The sequence below is a fragment of the Mauremys reevesii genome, linkage group 3, assembly GCF_016161935.1.
Source record: "Mauremys reevesii isolate NIE-2019 linkage group 3, ASM1616193v1, whole genome shotgun sequence".
Classification (NCBI taxonomy): Eukaryota; Metazoa; Chordata; order Testudines; family Geoemydidae; genus Mauremys; species Mauremys reevesii.
Window position 1 is genome coordinate 191,530,736 of NC_052625.1, and position 13,794 is coordinate 191,544,529.

The 13,794-nt window shown below is 44.6% G+C and overlaps 1 protein-coding gene across 9 annotated transcripts in view; it reads left to right on the forward strand.

Annotated features, from left to right (window-relative positions):
- FAM228B (family with sequence similarity 228 member B) overlaps nt 1–13,794 on the forward strand; it is a 29,412-nt gene that overhangs the window by 284 nt on the left and 15,334 nt on the right. For 2 of the 9 annotated variants that reach the window (XR_005597002.1, XR_005597001.1), the window contains exons 2-5: nt 3,625–3,738; nt 5,305–5,380; nt 6,273–6,386; nt 12,547–12,651. Coding sequence is in view for 2 of the 9 variants with exons in the window: in XM_039532537.1 (XP_039388471.1) it covers nt 145–213; nt 3,625–3,738; nt 6,273–6,386; nt 12,547–12,651 (402 nt within the window). In the remaining 7 variants the exon portion in view is untranslated. Of the gene's footprint in view, nt 1–54; nt 214–3,624; nt 3,739–5,304; nt 5,381–6,272; nt 6,387–12,546; nt 12,652–13,794 lie in introns of those variants that run through there. The other 7 variants (XR_005596998.1, XR_005597005.1, XM_039532537.1 and 4 more) reach the window with 4 other exon arrangements.

Sequence of the window (13,794 nt, forward strand, 5' to 3'; positions counted from 1 at the left end):
AGATGGGACTATTTTCCCGGCGGAGGGATTCAGTGAAGGTTGTCGGTGAGGCGTCCCTAGCTGTCTCCCGGGGCAGGAGGCGCGCACGCAGAGGGGGTAACACCTTCCCCTCATGCGGGGCGGGGGGAGCCTTGCCCAGGCGACATGGAGGCCAGAGGCAGCTCGGCTGCAAAGGAGGGGCGAGCCCCATCTGTCCCGCAGGACCCTGCGTGTGTAAGTAGGGCACGTGGCCTTGGGACACAGAGATCAAGTGCCCCATTACACAGATGGGGAAACTGAGGCACAGAGCATGGAAGCGATTTGCTCACAGCCACACACCCAGCCAGTATCAGAGCTGGAAATAGATCCCAGGCTTCGTATGCCCTGCTCTAACCAGGGGCGGCTCTAGGAATTTGGCCGCCCCAAGCATGCCGGTCCCGAGGCTCCGGGGGACCTCTTGCAGACGTGCCTGCGAAGGGTCCGCTGGTCCTGCGGCTCCGGTGGAGCAGAGGTCCACTGGAGCCACGGGACCAGCGGACCCTCCGCAGTCATGCCTGTGGCAGGTCCACCTGTCCCACGGCTCCGGTGGACCTCCCGCAGGCATGACTGCGGAAGGTCCGCCGGAGCCGCCTGCCGCCCTGCCAGCAAAATGCTGCCCCAAGCGCGCGCTTGGCGCGCTGGGGTCTGGAGCCGGCCCTGGCTCTAACTACTTGCTGGCACTGCCTCTCTTGAGCAGGAGGGAGTGGTATTGGTGCTGGAGACTAAGCAGCTATTGCTTCATTCCTTCCCCAGTCCCTGGGTCAGTGATGTCCTGCTCCACCACATAAAGACAGTCCTATAGGCTTTAGTAAGAGCAGATGTTACTTGCAGGTATGTGGGTAAGGATATTAGCTTTCTGACACTTAGGGTACGTCTACACTACGGGATTATTCCGAATTTGCATAAACCGGTTTTGTAAAACAGATTTTATAAAATCGGGTGGAGCGCGGCCATACAACTAAATTAAATCGTGGGTGGCGGGTCCCGTCCTCCGGCGCTTGCGATTTGCTGTGGTTTCACTGTGGGTAGCTAGCTATTCCTGCTATCCCTTAGTTCCCGCCCCCCTCCCGCCCTTTGGAACTTGCCTGGGTTGAGATGGTGCCTGATGAAAAAAAAAATCGGGTGGGTCAGGTTCTTCTTCAGTCATCTCTTCAGTCACTGGAAAGCTGGGAAGCACAACGCAGACAGCGCTTCGCGCCTTTTGCCTGGGATTGCCTGGGGCAGACATGGTAGCATGGCAATTTTATTTGCCTTTTGTTTAGATGCCCGTATGTGTACTGTGTGCTAGATAGATGCACAGCAGCAGCAGCGCTAGCAGCATGCTTTTTGCAGCATGCTTTTAGCCATATTGCACCATCCAAACCATTTCCATAAATTGAACCCATAAATTGGAAGGACTGATGATGATGGCTACTTTGCCAGTCCATTTTGTGCCATGGTCAACCAACCAAAAGCAAAATCAGCCTAAAAGCCAAAAGCCAGGTACCATTCATGTACCTGTACCATTTTTGTCATAATTGCCCCTGGCCCATCAGCAGGCCTGGCCGATCAGCCAGGGGAATGACTCCAAAATCAATCCCTCCTTTAAAAAAAATCCCTTTATTATCTAAAAATAATAATCTGTGTGTGCTAGATATAGAGGCTGCTGTGCTGTGCCTGAGAAGTGCTTGAGAACCACCCTATCTGTGCCTGATTATCTGGTGCTGCTGGGTCAGGGGCCCCCCAGCCTTTCTCTTCTTCCCCATCCCTTCTTCTTTTCCATTGTGTCATTGTGTGTGATGTGTGTGTAATATTAAATGCAGAAATAAGATAGAAATGAGGAGAAGTTAGTGAAAATGAGTGAAGAGCAGCCTCAGCTGCTATGATAGTCCAGGGAGGACAGCCCAGCTGTAGAGAGGAGATCCCAGCCACACCTGCTAGTCAGGGGGCACTGAATCTTTTACACACATGAAGGGTGGGGGGGGCTGATGAAGCCCCTGTTTGTTGCCCATATGAGTTATGTGATCAGCCATATTGCACCATCCATCCACAAAATTAGGGCCAATAGGCTGATGACGATCACGGTTACCAGTCCCTTTTCCTCCATCAGCTGAAGCTGATCATTGATCATGATTCTTTAGATATTCATATCATCAGCTTATGCTGATGATTATGCTGATGATGATTTTTTCATTCATCTTTTGTGGGGATGATGAGATGTGACATTGAGTGTTGCACTTGTGTGCTGCACTAGAGTCTTCAGTAAAGAATGTAAAAGAGAAAGATGATAAAGAAAGAGTTGCAGAGGGGTGTGTTTGGTGGGGGTGGGGGGGGGGTGGGTGGGTGGGTGTGATGGTGCTGTGCTAGGGACTGTGGTTTGACACTGAAGCCATTTTACAGAATAATTTTTTGGCAGTGTGCAGGGCAAAGAATAGTTTGGAGCTCTGCCAACTGTGCAAATAATTCCCATTTGCTGCCATCCGCTTTTTTTTTTTTTTTCTTTTGTCTGCTTTGCCGCGCTTCGTGCTGCTTTCTGCACTGTGCTGAGATTCTGCTTATTTTAAAGATGAGAGATTTTATTGCGCTGATTAGAGCGGAGCCTTGCGCCATTACATGAGATTTGCGGACATCTCCATTTTTTTATTTTTTTTTTTTTTTTTTTTTTCATCCGCGATCGCCATGCTGGGCGGACAGGAACGCATTTGGTGCTCACGGGGAAGTCTTTTGAACTTACTGAATCTGTCAACCTGACCACTGCAGAGTTCAGATACCCACTGGTCTGCATCGAGTTCAGATTGCCCCATAGCGCCGAGCCAATACCTACCATCAGCACGCACGAGCCAAATAATATACGAGCATACCCCTCTACTAAGGAGAGCCTCTAGTACCGGGTTTAAAGAGCCATTAAAAAAAGAGCCAAGGTGCCGCTATATTGTGAAGAAGTGTGCGCGGTAAGGTGCGGTTTGCGCTAAAATGGTTTCGGTTTAAAAATAACCGACCAGCAAGTCACTGCAATTGTTAAACCATTTTTCCTCAAACATTCCAAGAAAATTCACCTTTGGCCGGAGACCATGAATGGATTTGTAGCTGACAAGGACTTTATAGAAACAAGTTGTGATTTACTGAAGAGAGAAACTTAGCAAATGTAAAAACAAGGAGGAGTTTTTGCTGATACAGACTAACCCGGCTATTCCTCTGAAACCTGTCACCTTAGCAAGTGTAGGAACCCATCCTTAAATATCTTGCTCTTGGCAGAGCAGTTTAGGAAAGCACAAGAACACTATCCAATAGGGTAGGACAAGGAACACAATAGGAAGACTACATCAATTGTAATTATAGCAGGGAATTTTAGTTAGATAAAATTATCTCCAGGGCTGATACAGTGACTTGAGAAACATCATGATTGATTGCAACTTATTTGATTTTGAGGTTACAGGGACAGCAACTAACCATGAAACTGACATTTGTTTAAATATTGACAGTAATTATTCTTTTTTAAGAATTTAGAAACCCTTTGGTCATTTCCATCACAGCAAGTTTGATTTGTCCAGTGTTTGAAAACTAAATGCTTCTTACTCCCTGCACTCTAGTTTCATTTGCTCATGCTTATTTTAATGTTGTCTCCAGCCTGACTCAATAACATCCCCAGAGGCCAAAAGAGGAAGTTTGTATGAAGACTGGCTCATAAGGGTTTACTGTCCAGGATCCCAACGCATGTATGATGTGCAAGCTCCAGAACAGGTGAGTAGCTCGAGAAATTGGTTTCAGCATCCCTTGGGCTTGACAGGGTCCGAGCTAAGTGTGGAACAATAAGAGACTGTACATAATATCTGAAATAACTGGCTCAGGACTCCCTCTAGTTTCTGAGTAGTATTTGTTAGGCCTCCCTGTGACAGGAATAAGAAATCCACTGAAGAACTCCCAAACTTATTTCTTGTTTTTTGGTGTCCCAAACCCACTAAAAAGGGCTAAAATAAATCAATAAAACAGATAAAAAATAGAGAGTGCTTAGCTTTAGTGTAAGGGTATTAACAACTTCTAGCAATATGTCTTTACAAGATCTATGACTTTGAAATTGTCCCTTCTCTGGAACTCTGTTGAACAATTACCTGCATAATTAGGGAAGCGAGATGAGCAATTGCATTTTCTGTGGATAGCACAATAATGCACCCTTAGGAATGTGTGCTTGAGGCTCTAACCTTGAAAACCATGTTTAAATGTCAGTTTACAGCACTTGTTAATAGATATTACTTTTGGGGCTGTGATCTGCAAACTAGGAAAGGATGTAGCTTTATCCCAATAGCTGTTTATCAGTCATTTACAACAAATCCTCCAAAGCTACTCCTGGAAAAGCCAAGAAGATAGATAGTTGGTTAGGTCTGGGTTGATATGAATTGGTGTAAACTGATCCATACAAACAGGTGGATTCTGCAAAGGAAAGGAAAATCTCTTTTGGTGGGAGAAGAGGTGTGGGAGCCCTGACTTCTTAGGGGATGTTTAATTTGCTCCTTCTGTCTCCTGCTTGAACAGGGTAAGGTTGAAAATCCGACTCCTTTCCCCTCTGGTTAGGGTAACACATAGCTAAAATCACTTACTGTTTTCTGGAAACTGTAAGGCCATAGTCAGCCCACTCCACTGTTATCTGTACTCATCAGGAAGAACAGCCAGCTGGTGTCTCTATCCTGCTTGATCAGTGGTCTATATGTGTACCTTGCATTTCTTGTGCTAACCGGAGTAGTCTAGACTATGCATTTAGCATTACATTCAGCCTTTATACTGGTAAGTGAGCCTTATAGAAGCAGCATTGACCATTCTCGAGGATGAAACGATTCTCTCTGCCAGGTGAAAATAAAGTGGATGTTAAATGTTTATTTTATTCTTAAAATCAAGAAAGCTATATCCTAGTTTCAAGTAAACACAGGACTCCAGATCTGTCTCTTTCCAGCCTGCCCTTACAGACCCTAATCTAGCCTCTGTTCAGCAGCACATTCTCCAGTCCAGAACCTGCTAAACTCAAAAACCTGTGAGTATCTCACACAAATAGGTGCATGACTAATGTCAAACACCAGAATTTGGCTTCTCATAGCTAGAGTCCAAACGAAATGGTATAAGAGAGGACTAAGACTTCATCTCAGCCTGGGTCTTTAAGGTTTAGAAAAGCTTGTGCAGTCAGCATCTATCTATCTCTCCTGGTCCTTGTAACAGGCAGATACCTACAGTAGGTTGACTTCCTAAATCTGCATCCTGTATATCCTCCCTTCTCATGAAGAATCATTCCCAGCTGGACCCTTTTGGTCTCTTTTACAGAAGAACCCAGCCATGCAACAAGGACAGACCTCTCTTCTATTCCATGCTCAAACATCTTCTCCTTGTCAAACACTGGGTAGAATCTTACATGATTGTTGTTATGTTCCTGTTGTAAGCAATTTTGCTTTAGGTAACTAGATGGAAGGGAGGGCAGGTTTTTTTGTAAGCTTGGACAGTATAATATTCAGGTGTTGTAGTAAGAGAAGGCCCTGAGATATAAACCTTGGTACCAGAGGCCTGGTATGAGGCCTAAGACCTGAACTAAAGTAATGGTCAAGACTTTGCTAACATAAAGCAAAGTTAAGCTGTGAGCCAAAGGCAGGCCCTGCTCACAGACGCTGGCAAGGAAAGGGCTGATGCTGCAAAAAGAGACATACCTAAAAGGTGCTGGACACCAGATATCAGAACATTTGCATACTGGAACATTCCACACAGGTAACAAGGAACAAGCTGACCCATCCCAATGACAGGGCCAAAAGGGTAATATGATGGATAGAGTTGTTTTGTTCGAACCAACATGTACAAGGTGAGAGGCGGCACCTTGCTACGTAGAGGGGTTGCACCTCAATACGTCAGGAGGGATGTGTAACTTGTTTATACCGGTGTATAAGAATACATCCCTGAGTGGACATCTTTGTCCAGCCTAGGGGGCAGTGGAAAGTCCCGCCACTGACTGAGCTGAGTCCATTGCCAGGGTGAACATATTCGTGGTATGTCCTGTAGAGTAAAGTCTAGAGGGAACTATTGCTGTGCTTCGTTTGACAATAAACCTGGCCGACCTGCCTTCATACCTTACTAGAGTCTGTGGTCCTTGGGGGTTCTCTTGGGGTTTGCTGTGTCAGCTATCTGCGCAGAGCCGGGGCAGCCCACAGAGGGAACGCACGCACGCAGCCAATTGATATCAACATTGAACAGAGCAGAGCACCACACCGGTAGCATCTGACAACAGGTGTTTTCCTCATTTTAAGCCTGTCCAGAGAATCTCACCATCAGTGTCCGAGAAGATCAGAACAATAAGCACTCTGTGCAAAAGAAAATCTTCAAAAGATTGGCTAATGCAGGAATCCTCAACTCCTTTGCAGGTACACGGGGTATATTTTCTCTTTCAGAGGGAATAGTTAAGTGCATCATCCTGTATGATATGAGGTGTAATGATTCTTCCATCCAGCTGCATGTCCATCAATCTTTGCTTTTTTTGTTTTGTTTTATTTATACACGAGAGTGCTTCATAGTTGTTCTGAGGGCCCTTGATGTTATTTACATACACAATTAGTATGTTGCATAACACCCTCAGTTTCATCAACTTTCCCAGCCAACAATTACCAAACAGAAAATAGACCCTGAAAAACATTGACCACAATATCTATTGCTTTCCAAAACCAGGGAGAATAAATGGTTTTTTTATAGACTCATAGCTGAAGGTCTGAAGGAACCATCCTCCATTCCAGTGGTTCTCAACCAGGGGTATGCATACCCTTGGGGGTATGCAGAGGTCTTCCAGAGGTACATCAACTCATCTAGATATTTGGCTAGTTTTACAACAGGCTACATAAAAAACACTAGCAGTACAAACTAAAATTTCATATAGACAATGATTTATTTAAACTGCTCTGTATATTATACCCTGAAATGTAAATACAATATTTATATTCCAAATGATTTATTTTATAATGATATAGTAAAATGAGAGAGTTCGCAATTTTTCAGTAATAGTGTGCTGTGACACTTTTTTTTTATTTTTATGCCTGATTTCATAAGCAAGTAGATTTTAGGTGCAGTAAAACTTGCGGGTACTCAGGACAAATCAGACTCCTGAAAGGGGTACAGTAGTCTGGAAAGGATGAGAGCCACTGCTCCAGTCTGACCCCCTGTAGTGTGTCCTGAAACTCAGCAGGCTCAGGCTATGTTGGACCAAATGGAAAATATTCCAAAGTTGAGGGGAGAATTCTTTGCCAGCAGTCCCCTCCCGCCGCACAGCTGACTGCACTACCCGCACGCCACATCTCTGTAGAGGCTAATGGGTGACAGCAGAAAGAAATCTGCTCTGGGGCCAGCACAGTCAGCTGGGGGGAGAGGAGGGAGCTGGCAATCTATTTTACAAGGCTTCGTAATCTACCAGTTGCAGATCTCTGCTCTAGTCTATGCATCCTTGATTCTGAACTATGACTCAGGTGAAGTAAAGTGTGTTTGTAGGAAGTACTTATCTATCCCTTTCCTAATGGTTCATAATATTCTGTTCATTTTTTTGGCTGCTGCTACATATTGAGCAGATGTTTTCAGAGAACTATCCACAATGACTCAAGATCTCTTTCTTGAGTAGTAACAACTAATTTAGAACCCATTATTTTGTATATAAGTTGGTATTGTGTTTTCCAACGTGCATTACTCTGCATTTATCAACAATGAATTTAATCTGCCATTTTGTTGCTCAGTCACCCAGTTTTGTGAGATCCCTTTGTAATTCTTCAAAGTCAGCTTTGGACTTAAGTATCTTGAGTAATTTAATATTGTCTGCAAATTTTGCCACCTCACTGTTTACCCCTTTTTCCAGATCATTTATGAATATGTTGAATAGCACTAGCCCCAGTATAGATCCTTGGGGGACCCAGCTCTTTACCTCTTTTCATTGTGAAAACTGACTATTTATTCCTATGCTGTTTCTTATCTTTTAACCAGTTACTTCATCCATGAGAGGACCTTTCCCCTTATCCCATGACTGCTTATGTTGCTCAAGAGCCTTTGGTATAGGACCTTGTCAAAGGCTTTCTGAAACTCCAGGTACACTATATCAACTGGATTGTCCTTGTCCACTTGCTTGTTGACACCCTCAAAGAATCCTAACAGATTGGTGAGGCATGAGTTCCCTTTTCAAAAGCCATGTTGATTCTTCCCCAGCATATTGTGTTCATCTGTGTGTCTGATAATTCTGTTCTTTACAGTAGTTTCAAGCAGTTTGCCATGTACTGAAGTTAGACTTACTGGCCTGTAATTGCCAGGATCACCTCTAGAACCTTTTTTTAAAATCAGCATTACATTAGCTATCCTCCAGTCATCTGGTACAGAGGCTGATTTAAGTGATCGGTTACAGACTACAGTTAGTACTTTTGCAATTTCACATTTGAGCTCCTTCAGAACTCTTGGGTGAATACTATCTGGTTCTGGTGACTTATTACTGTTTAATTTATCAATTTGTTCCTAAACCTCCTCTACTGACACCTTAATCTGAGACTGTTCCTCAGATTTGCCACCTAAAAAGAATGGCTGCAGTGAAGACAGATGCATATAATTCATTTAGCTTCTCCACTCTTGTTCACCCTCCACCCTTGTCATCCATTAGGGGTCCTTTAGCATCTTGGTTGTCCTGTGGCTGCTCTGATTTTTTTGGCAGGATTCCTGCTTCTGTTGTGCTTAAAAAAAAAAATTGCTAGTAGGTTTGGTGTCTTTAGCTAGTTGCTGTTCAAATTCTTTTTTGGCCTGCCTGATTATACTTTTACACTTAACTTGCCAGAATTTATGTTCCTTTCTATTTTCCTCAGTAGGATTTGACTTCCAATTTTTAAATGATGCCCTTTTATCTCTAATTGCCTCTTTGACTATGCTTTTTAGCCATCGTGGCTTTTTTTTTTTTTATTTGGTATATACATTTAGTTTGAGACTCTATTATGGTATTTTTAACAAATTTCTATGCAGCTTGCAGGCGTTCCATTCTTGTGTCTGTTTCTTTCAATTTCCGTTTAACTACCTTCCTCATTTTTGTGTAGTTCTGCTTTTTGAAGTTAAATGCTACAGTGGTGGACTTTTTTGGTATTTCCCCCCCTACAAGGATGTTAAATTTAATTACATTATTAATTACATTATGGTCACTATTACTGAGTGGTTCGGCTATATTCACCTCTTGGACCAGATTCTGTGTGCCACTTAAAACTGAGGGCTTGTCTACAAACCACCGCTTAAGTCGATGTAACTTACGTCACTCACGATGTAAAAAAGTCACCCCCCTGAGTGACGTAAGTTACATCGACTTAAAGCAGTGTCGACTTCTGTCCTCTCCTCCTATGGGACGTCTGTCTGAACTGTGTGTTCCTCTGCACTTGTCAGCTTTCCCTCATCCCTTTTTTTAAAAATTCCTCTATGACCTTTTTAATTTTACATGTCAGGAATCTGATTCCATTTTGGTTTAGGAGGAGCTCACTCTTTCTGTATAGGTTCCTCTTTTCACAAAAGGTTTCCTAGGTTCCTAAAAAGCCTAAATTCCTCCACCAAACACCATCATTTCATCCACTCATTGAGACACTACAGTTCTGCCTGTCTTAACTGCTCCTGTGTATTGAACTGGAAGCATTTCAGAGAATGCTATCATGGAGGTCCTTGAGTTTAATCTCTTACCTAGCAGCCTAAATTTGGTCTCCAAGACCTCTCTCCTACCTTTCCCTATGTCACTGGTGCCTGTGTGTACCACAGTCACCGGCTTCTCCCCAGCACTGCACATAAGTGTATCTAGATGTCTGGAGAGGTCTTCAACCTTCACACCTTGTGGAGAATTCACCTTGTGGTTCTCCTGGTCATCACAAACCCCACTACCTATATTTCTAATAATTGAATTCCCCATTACTATTACATGTCTGTTCCTAACAACTGGGGCCCTCCCCCGGCGGGATATCCTCACTGCGAGAGGATACTATGACATCATCTGGAAGGAGGGTTCCACTTGTGGAATCATTTCCCTCTGCTCCAGCTTCATGTTCTCCTTCCCTAAGGTTTCCATACTCCGCAACAGCACAGAGGAATGAAAGGAGTGAGGTGACCAGACAAACTGGTTTGAGGAGGATGTTCCAGGAAGAAAGGGCAAAATGGAAGAAGGCATGGAAGCATTTGTGAGAGGAGACAAAAGGGTATCAAGGGTATCTCCACTGGTGGAGAGGTAATAGCAAGGTGCGTGAAATGAGACCAAGCTATAGATTTAGGCTGGGGCTTCATATTGTAGGACTTTGAAAGCAAGGACAAATATTTGAACCTGATGCATATCAGTGTGCAGCAGCAGTCAAAAAAGCTAACAGAATGTTGGGAATCATTAAGAAAGGGATACATATCATATTGCCTCTATATAAATCCATGGTATGCCTACATCTTGAATATTGCGTGCAAATGTGGTTGCCTCATCTAAAAAAAGATACATTTACTCCTTCTCATAACACAAGAACTAAGGGTCAGCAAATGAAATTAATAGGCAGCAGGTTTAAAACAAACAAAAGGAAATATTTCTTCACACAACACACAGTCACCGTGTGGAACTCTGCCAGAGAATGTTGTGAAAGCCAAGATTATAGCAGGGTTCAAAAAAGATCTAGATTAATTAATGGAGGCTACTAATCAGGATGGTCAGGACAGCCTCTGTTTGCCAGAAGCTGGGAATGGGCAACAGGGGATGGATCACTTGATGGTTACCTTTGGGGCCCCTGGCATTGGCCACTGTCGGAAGACAGGATACTGGGCTAGATGGACCTTTGGTCTGAACCAGTATAGCCATTCTTATGTGACGTTCTTATGTTCATAGTGAAGTCACTCAAAGAGGGGGTGATGTAGCTGAAGTGCTGGGCAGGACAATGAGCCCTTTAGAGGATACCCTTGGCTCCCACTTTTGTCTTCAACGCTTCCATTAATTCCCTGCTTCCATGGAAGGCAGACATCCAAGCAAAATGTCTGTAGCTTTGTTCCAGTACTCCAATGGGAGACTCAATGGAGAGTCCTTCAACCAGCTGGTGGTAGAAGCCTTTGAAAAATGGAAATCTCTTCCCTGGGCTAAAGAAACTGGGGCAAAACTAACAACCAGTACTTCTATAGAAATAGACATTATTTTGGCACTACCATTTACCCAGATACCAGAGGATAATCAGGTTTCAGAAGAGGAACATGGAATAAGGGCAACAGATGAGAAAAAATCAGGGATGCTTTCAGTGTCTTGGCCTCCATCTTTGGGAAAGAATGCATAATTTATGGCCTCAGCTCTTCCAGGAATTTTTAAGTGCTAACACAGTACAGAGGGCCCTAGAGAGACCTCCTGCACTTTGGTGGACATCCTGTTTCCCTTATTATGTATAAACCTTAATGTATTACTCTTTCTTAGTAATGCGTGCCATAAAATAGACAAGATACACAATTTGGAATTTCCTGGCTTGAATTTACAACCTCAGTGTTGTTCTAATGTTAGATTTCTGCATTCAGAAATAACTTCACCAAGTACTAAAATGTGGCCATCTCTAAGGTAGAGCATAGCAGAGGTTTAATAGTGCTCAGGAACATCATATAACTGTAAAAGTAAGGTGGTAGAATTTAATAAGTCAAAGGTATTTTCAGAGCTGATGTCATGACAAACACTGTGGCATATACTGAAACAACTTTGTCCCATAGTACAAAATCAGCCTACTCCATTTGTTTTGAAGGTTACGATAGATCAGGGGCAGGCAAAGTTTTTGGCCCAAAGGCCACATCGGGAATGGAAATTGTATGGCGGGCCATGAATGCTCACCAAATTGGGGTTGGGGTGTGGGAGGGGGTGCGGGCTCTGGGGTGGGGCTAGGGATGAGAGGTTTGGGGTGCACGAGGGTGTCTGGGCTGGGGTCGAGGGCTTTGGAGAGCGGGAGGAGGATCAGGGCTGGGGCAGGGGGTTGGGGCATGGGGAGAGGGTGAGGAGTGCAGGCTCTGAGACGTGTTTACCTCAAACGGCTCCTGGAAGCAGTGGCATGTCCCTTCTCCGGCTCCTACATGGAGGTGCGGCCAGGCAATTCTGCACGCTGCCCCATCTGCAGGCACCGCCCCTGCAGCTCCCTTTAGAGTGCATAGGAGCCGGAGTGGGGCCATGCCGCGGCTCTGGGAGCCTCGTGGTGAGGCCCCCGACCCTGCCCCCCAGCTGGAGTGCTGGAGTGGGGCCGAGCCACATGGTGTAGCCCCGGATCCAGCGCCCTGGCCGGAGCACTGGAGCAGGGCCAAACCATGTGGTTCGGTCCCACAGACCGTAGTTTGCACACCCCTGCGATAGACAGTATCACAGGGAACATCTGACTGTAAAACTGAGATTTGTTATCTTCTTCTGTTTGATTATTTGTTATATGCACAGATAGGTAAATGTTCTGGCAGCGTTTAGAAACTACTAGGGAGTTTGGTTGGCTGCATTGTAAGAAAACTATCCTTTTAGAGTGTGCTGTGGCTTGTTTTAATGTTTTAATGTTTTAATGCTGTTTCCAGCCCTGTTCAGGAGCACCTAACATGGGTGGTTCAGAGAACCAATGGTTACTAAAGCTGAAATGTCCAAGGTCCCAGACAGAGTATGACCTGCAGACTCCAGAACAGGTGGGTGGCAATTCATTTCTTCAACCATAGTTTTCACCCTGCTAAACCCTAGAATGGGGCACCTGAAACCAACATCTGTAATGGGGTACCTGAGGAGTTTTTATATTTACATGGCTTTGAAGAATATAAATACTAAGGGTGAGATTCTAACGGGTGCAGACTTGTAGAGGGCTAGCACAGAATTTTGTAATCCAGAGGGAGTGGGAGCACCCACCATTGTACCCTCTCAATCCTGGTCTGTTCCATGAGCAGAAACTGTCCTTGGCGTAACATAGGCAGCTCCGGGGCCTGTTTCAGTTATGCCAGCCACCCTGTAGCTGCCCTTCGAGCAGCAGCCCTGCTTGGAATCTCTGCAATGTTCTGGCCTGCAGCCCCATCCTTGATATGTCCCTTCTGTCCCCAGCACACCTCTGGCACACCTCTCCTACCCCCAGCACAGCCCCTACTTGACCTTGTGACGGGATTCTTGGGAGGTAGTGTTACAGCTGTCTTCAGCAGTTCCTGTGCCAGGGGAATCTCATCTCCAGGAGAAAGAGGAATTGCTGAGATTTAGGATGGCCCAGTAGAGGGACATAACTCAGAATAATGGGTTGAAATTGAATCAAGATAAAATGTAGACTATCCAGACATGTTTCTTGGGCCGTCAGTAGTCTCCCAAGAGAAATGGTAGCAGCATTAATCTATTAAATTAAACTGGACAAAAATAACGGAGACTGTTTGTTACAGTCTGATCTTGCTACAGTCTGATCTTGAATGGTACATTGGGAATGGGCATGGTAAACTAACTGGGATTATATGAATCTTGGCCAAGATCTTCGTAAACCTGTGTTTCAAAACTGCTGAGTACCCTCAGCTCTCATTGGAGTCAACAGAGAAATGAGGCTTCATTGTATCCAGAGTCTCTAAGATTAAAGTCTTTAAAGCTTCTGCAGCCAAAGGCCTTTCCACTGTTTTGGTCTTGGAGAGAGACTAGTATTTCCTGAGAGCCTGATTTACAAGAGCCTCATGCTTTTTATTTTCTCTCTTAATGAGCTATCCTCCCTATCCATTTCCCTATTGGCTGAATCCTACTGCATTACCTGCACTGAAGGCAACAAATGTGCTCCCTCCCCTGCCCAGGCAGTGGTTTAAGTTGCTCCCAGA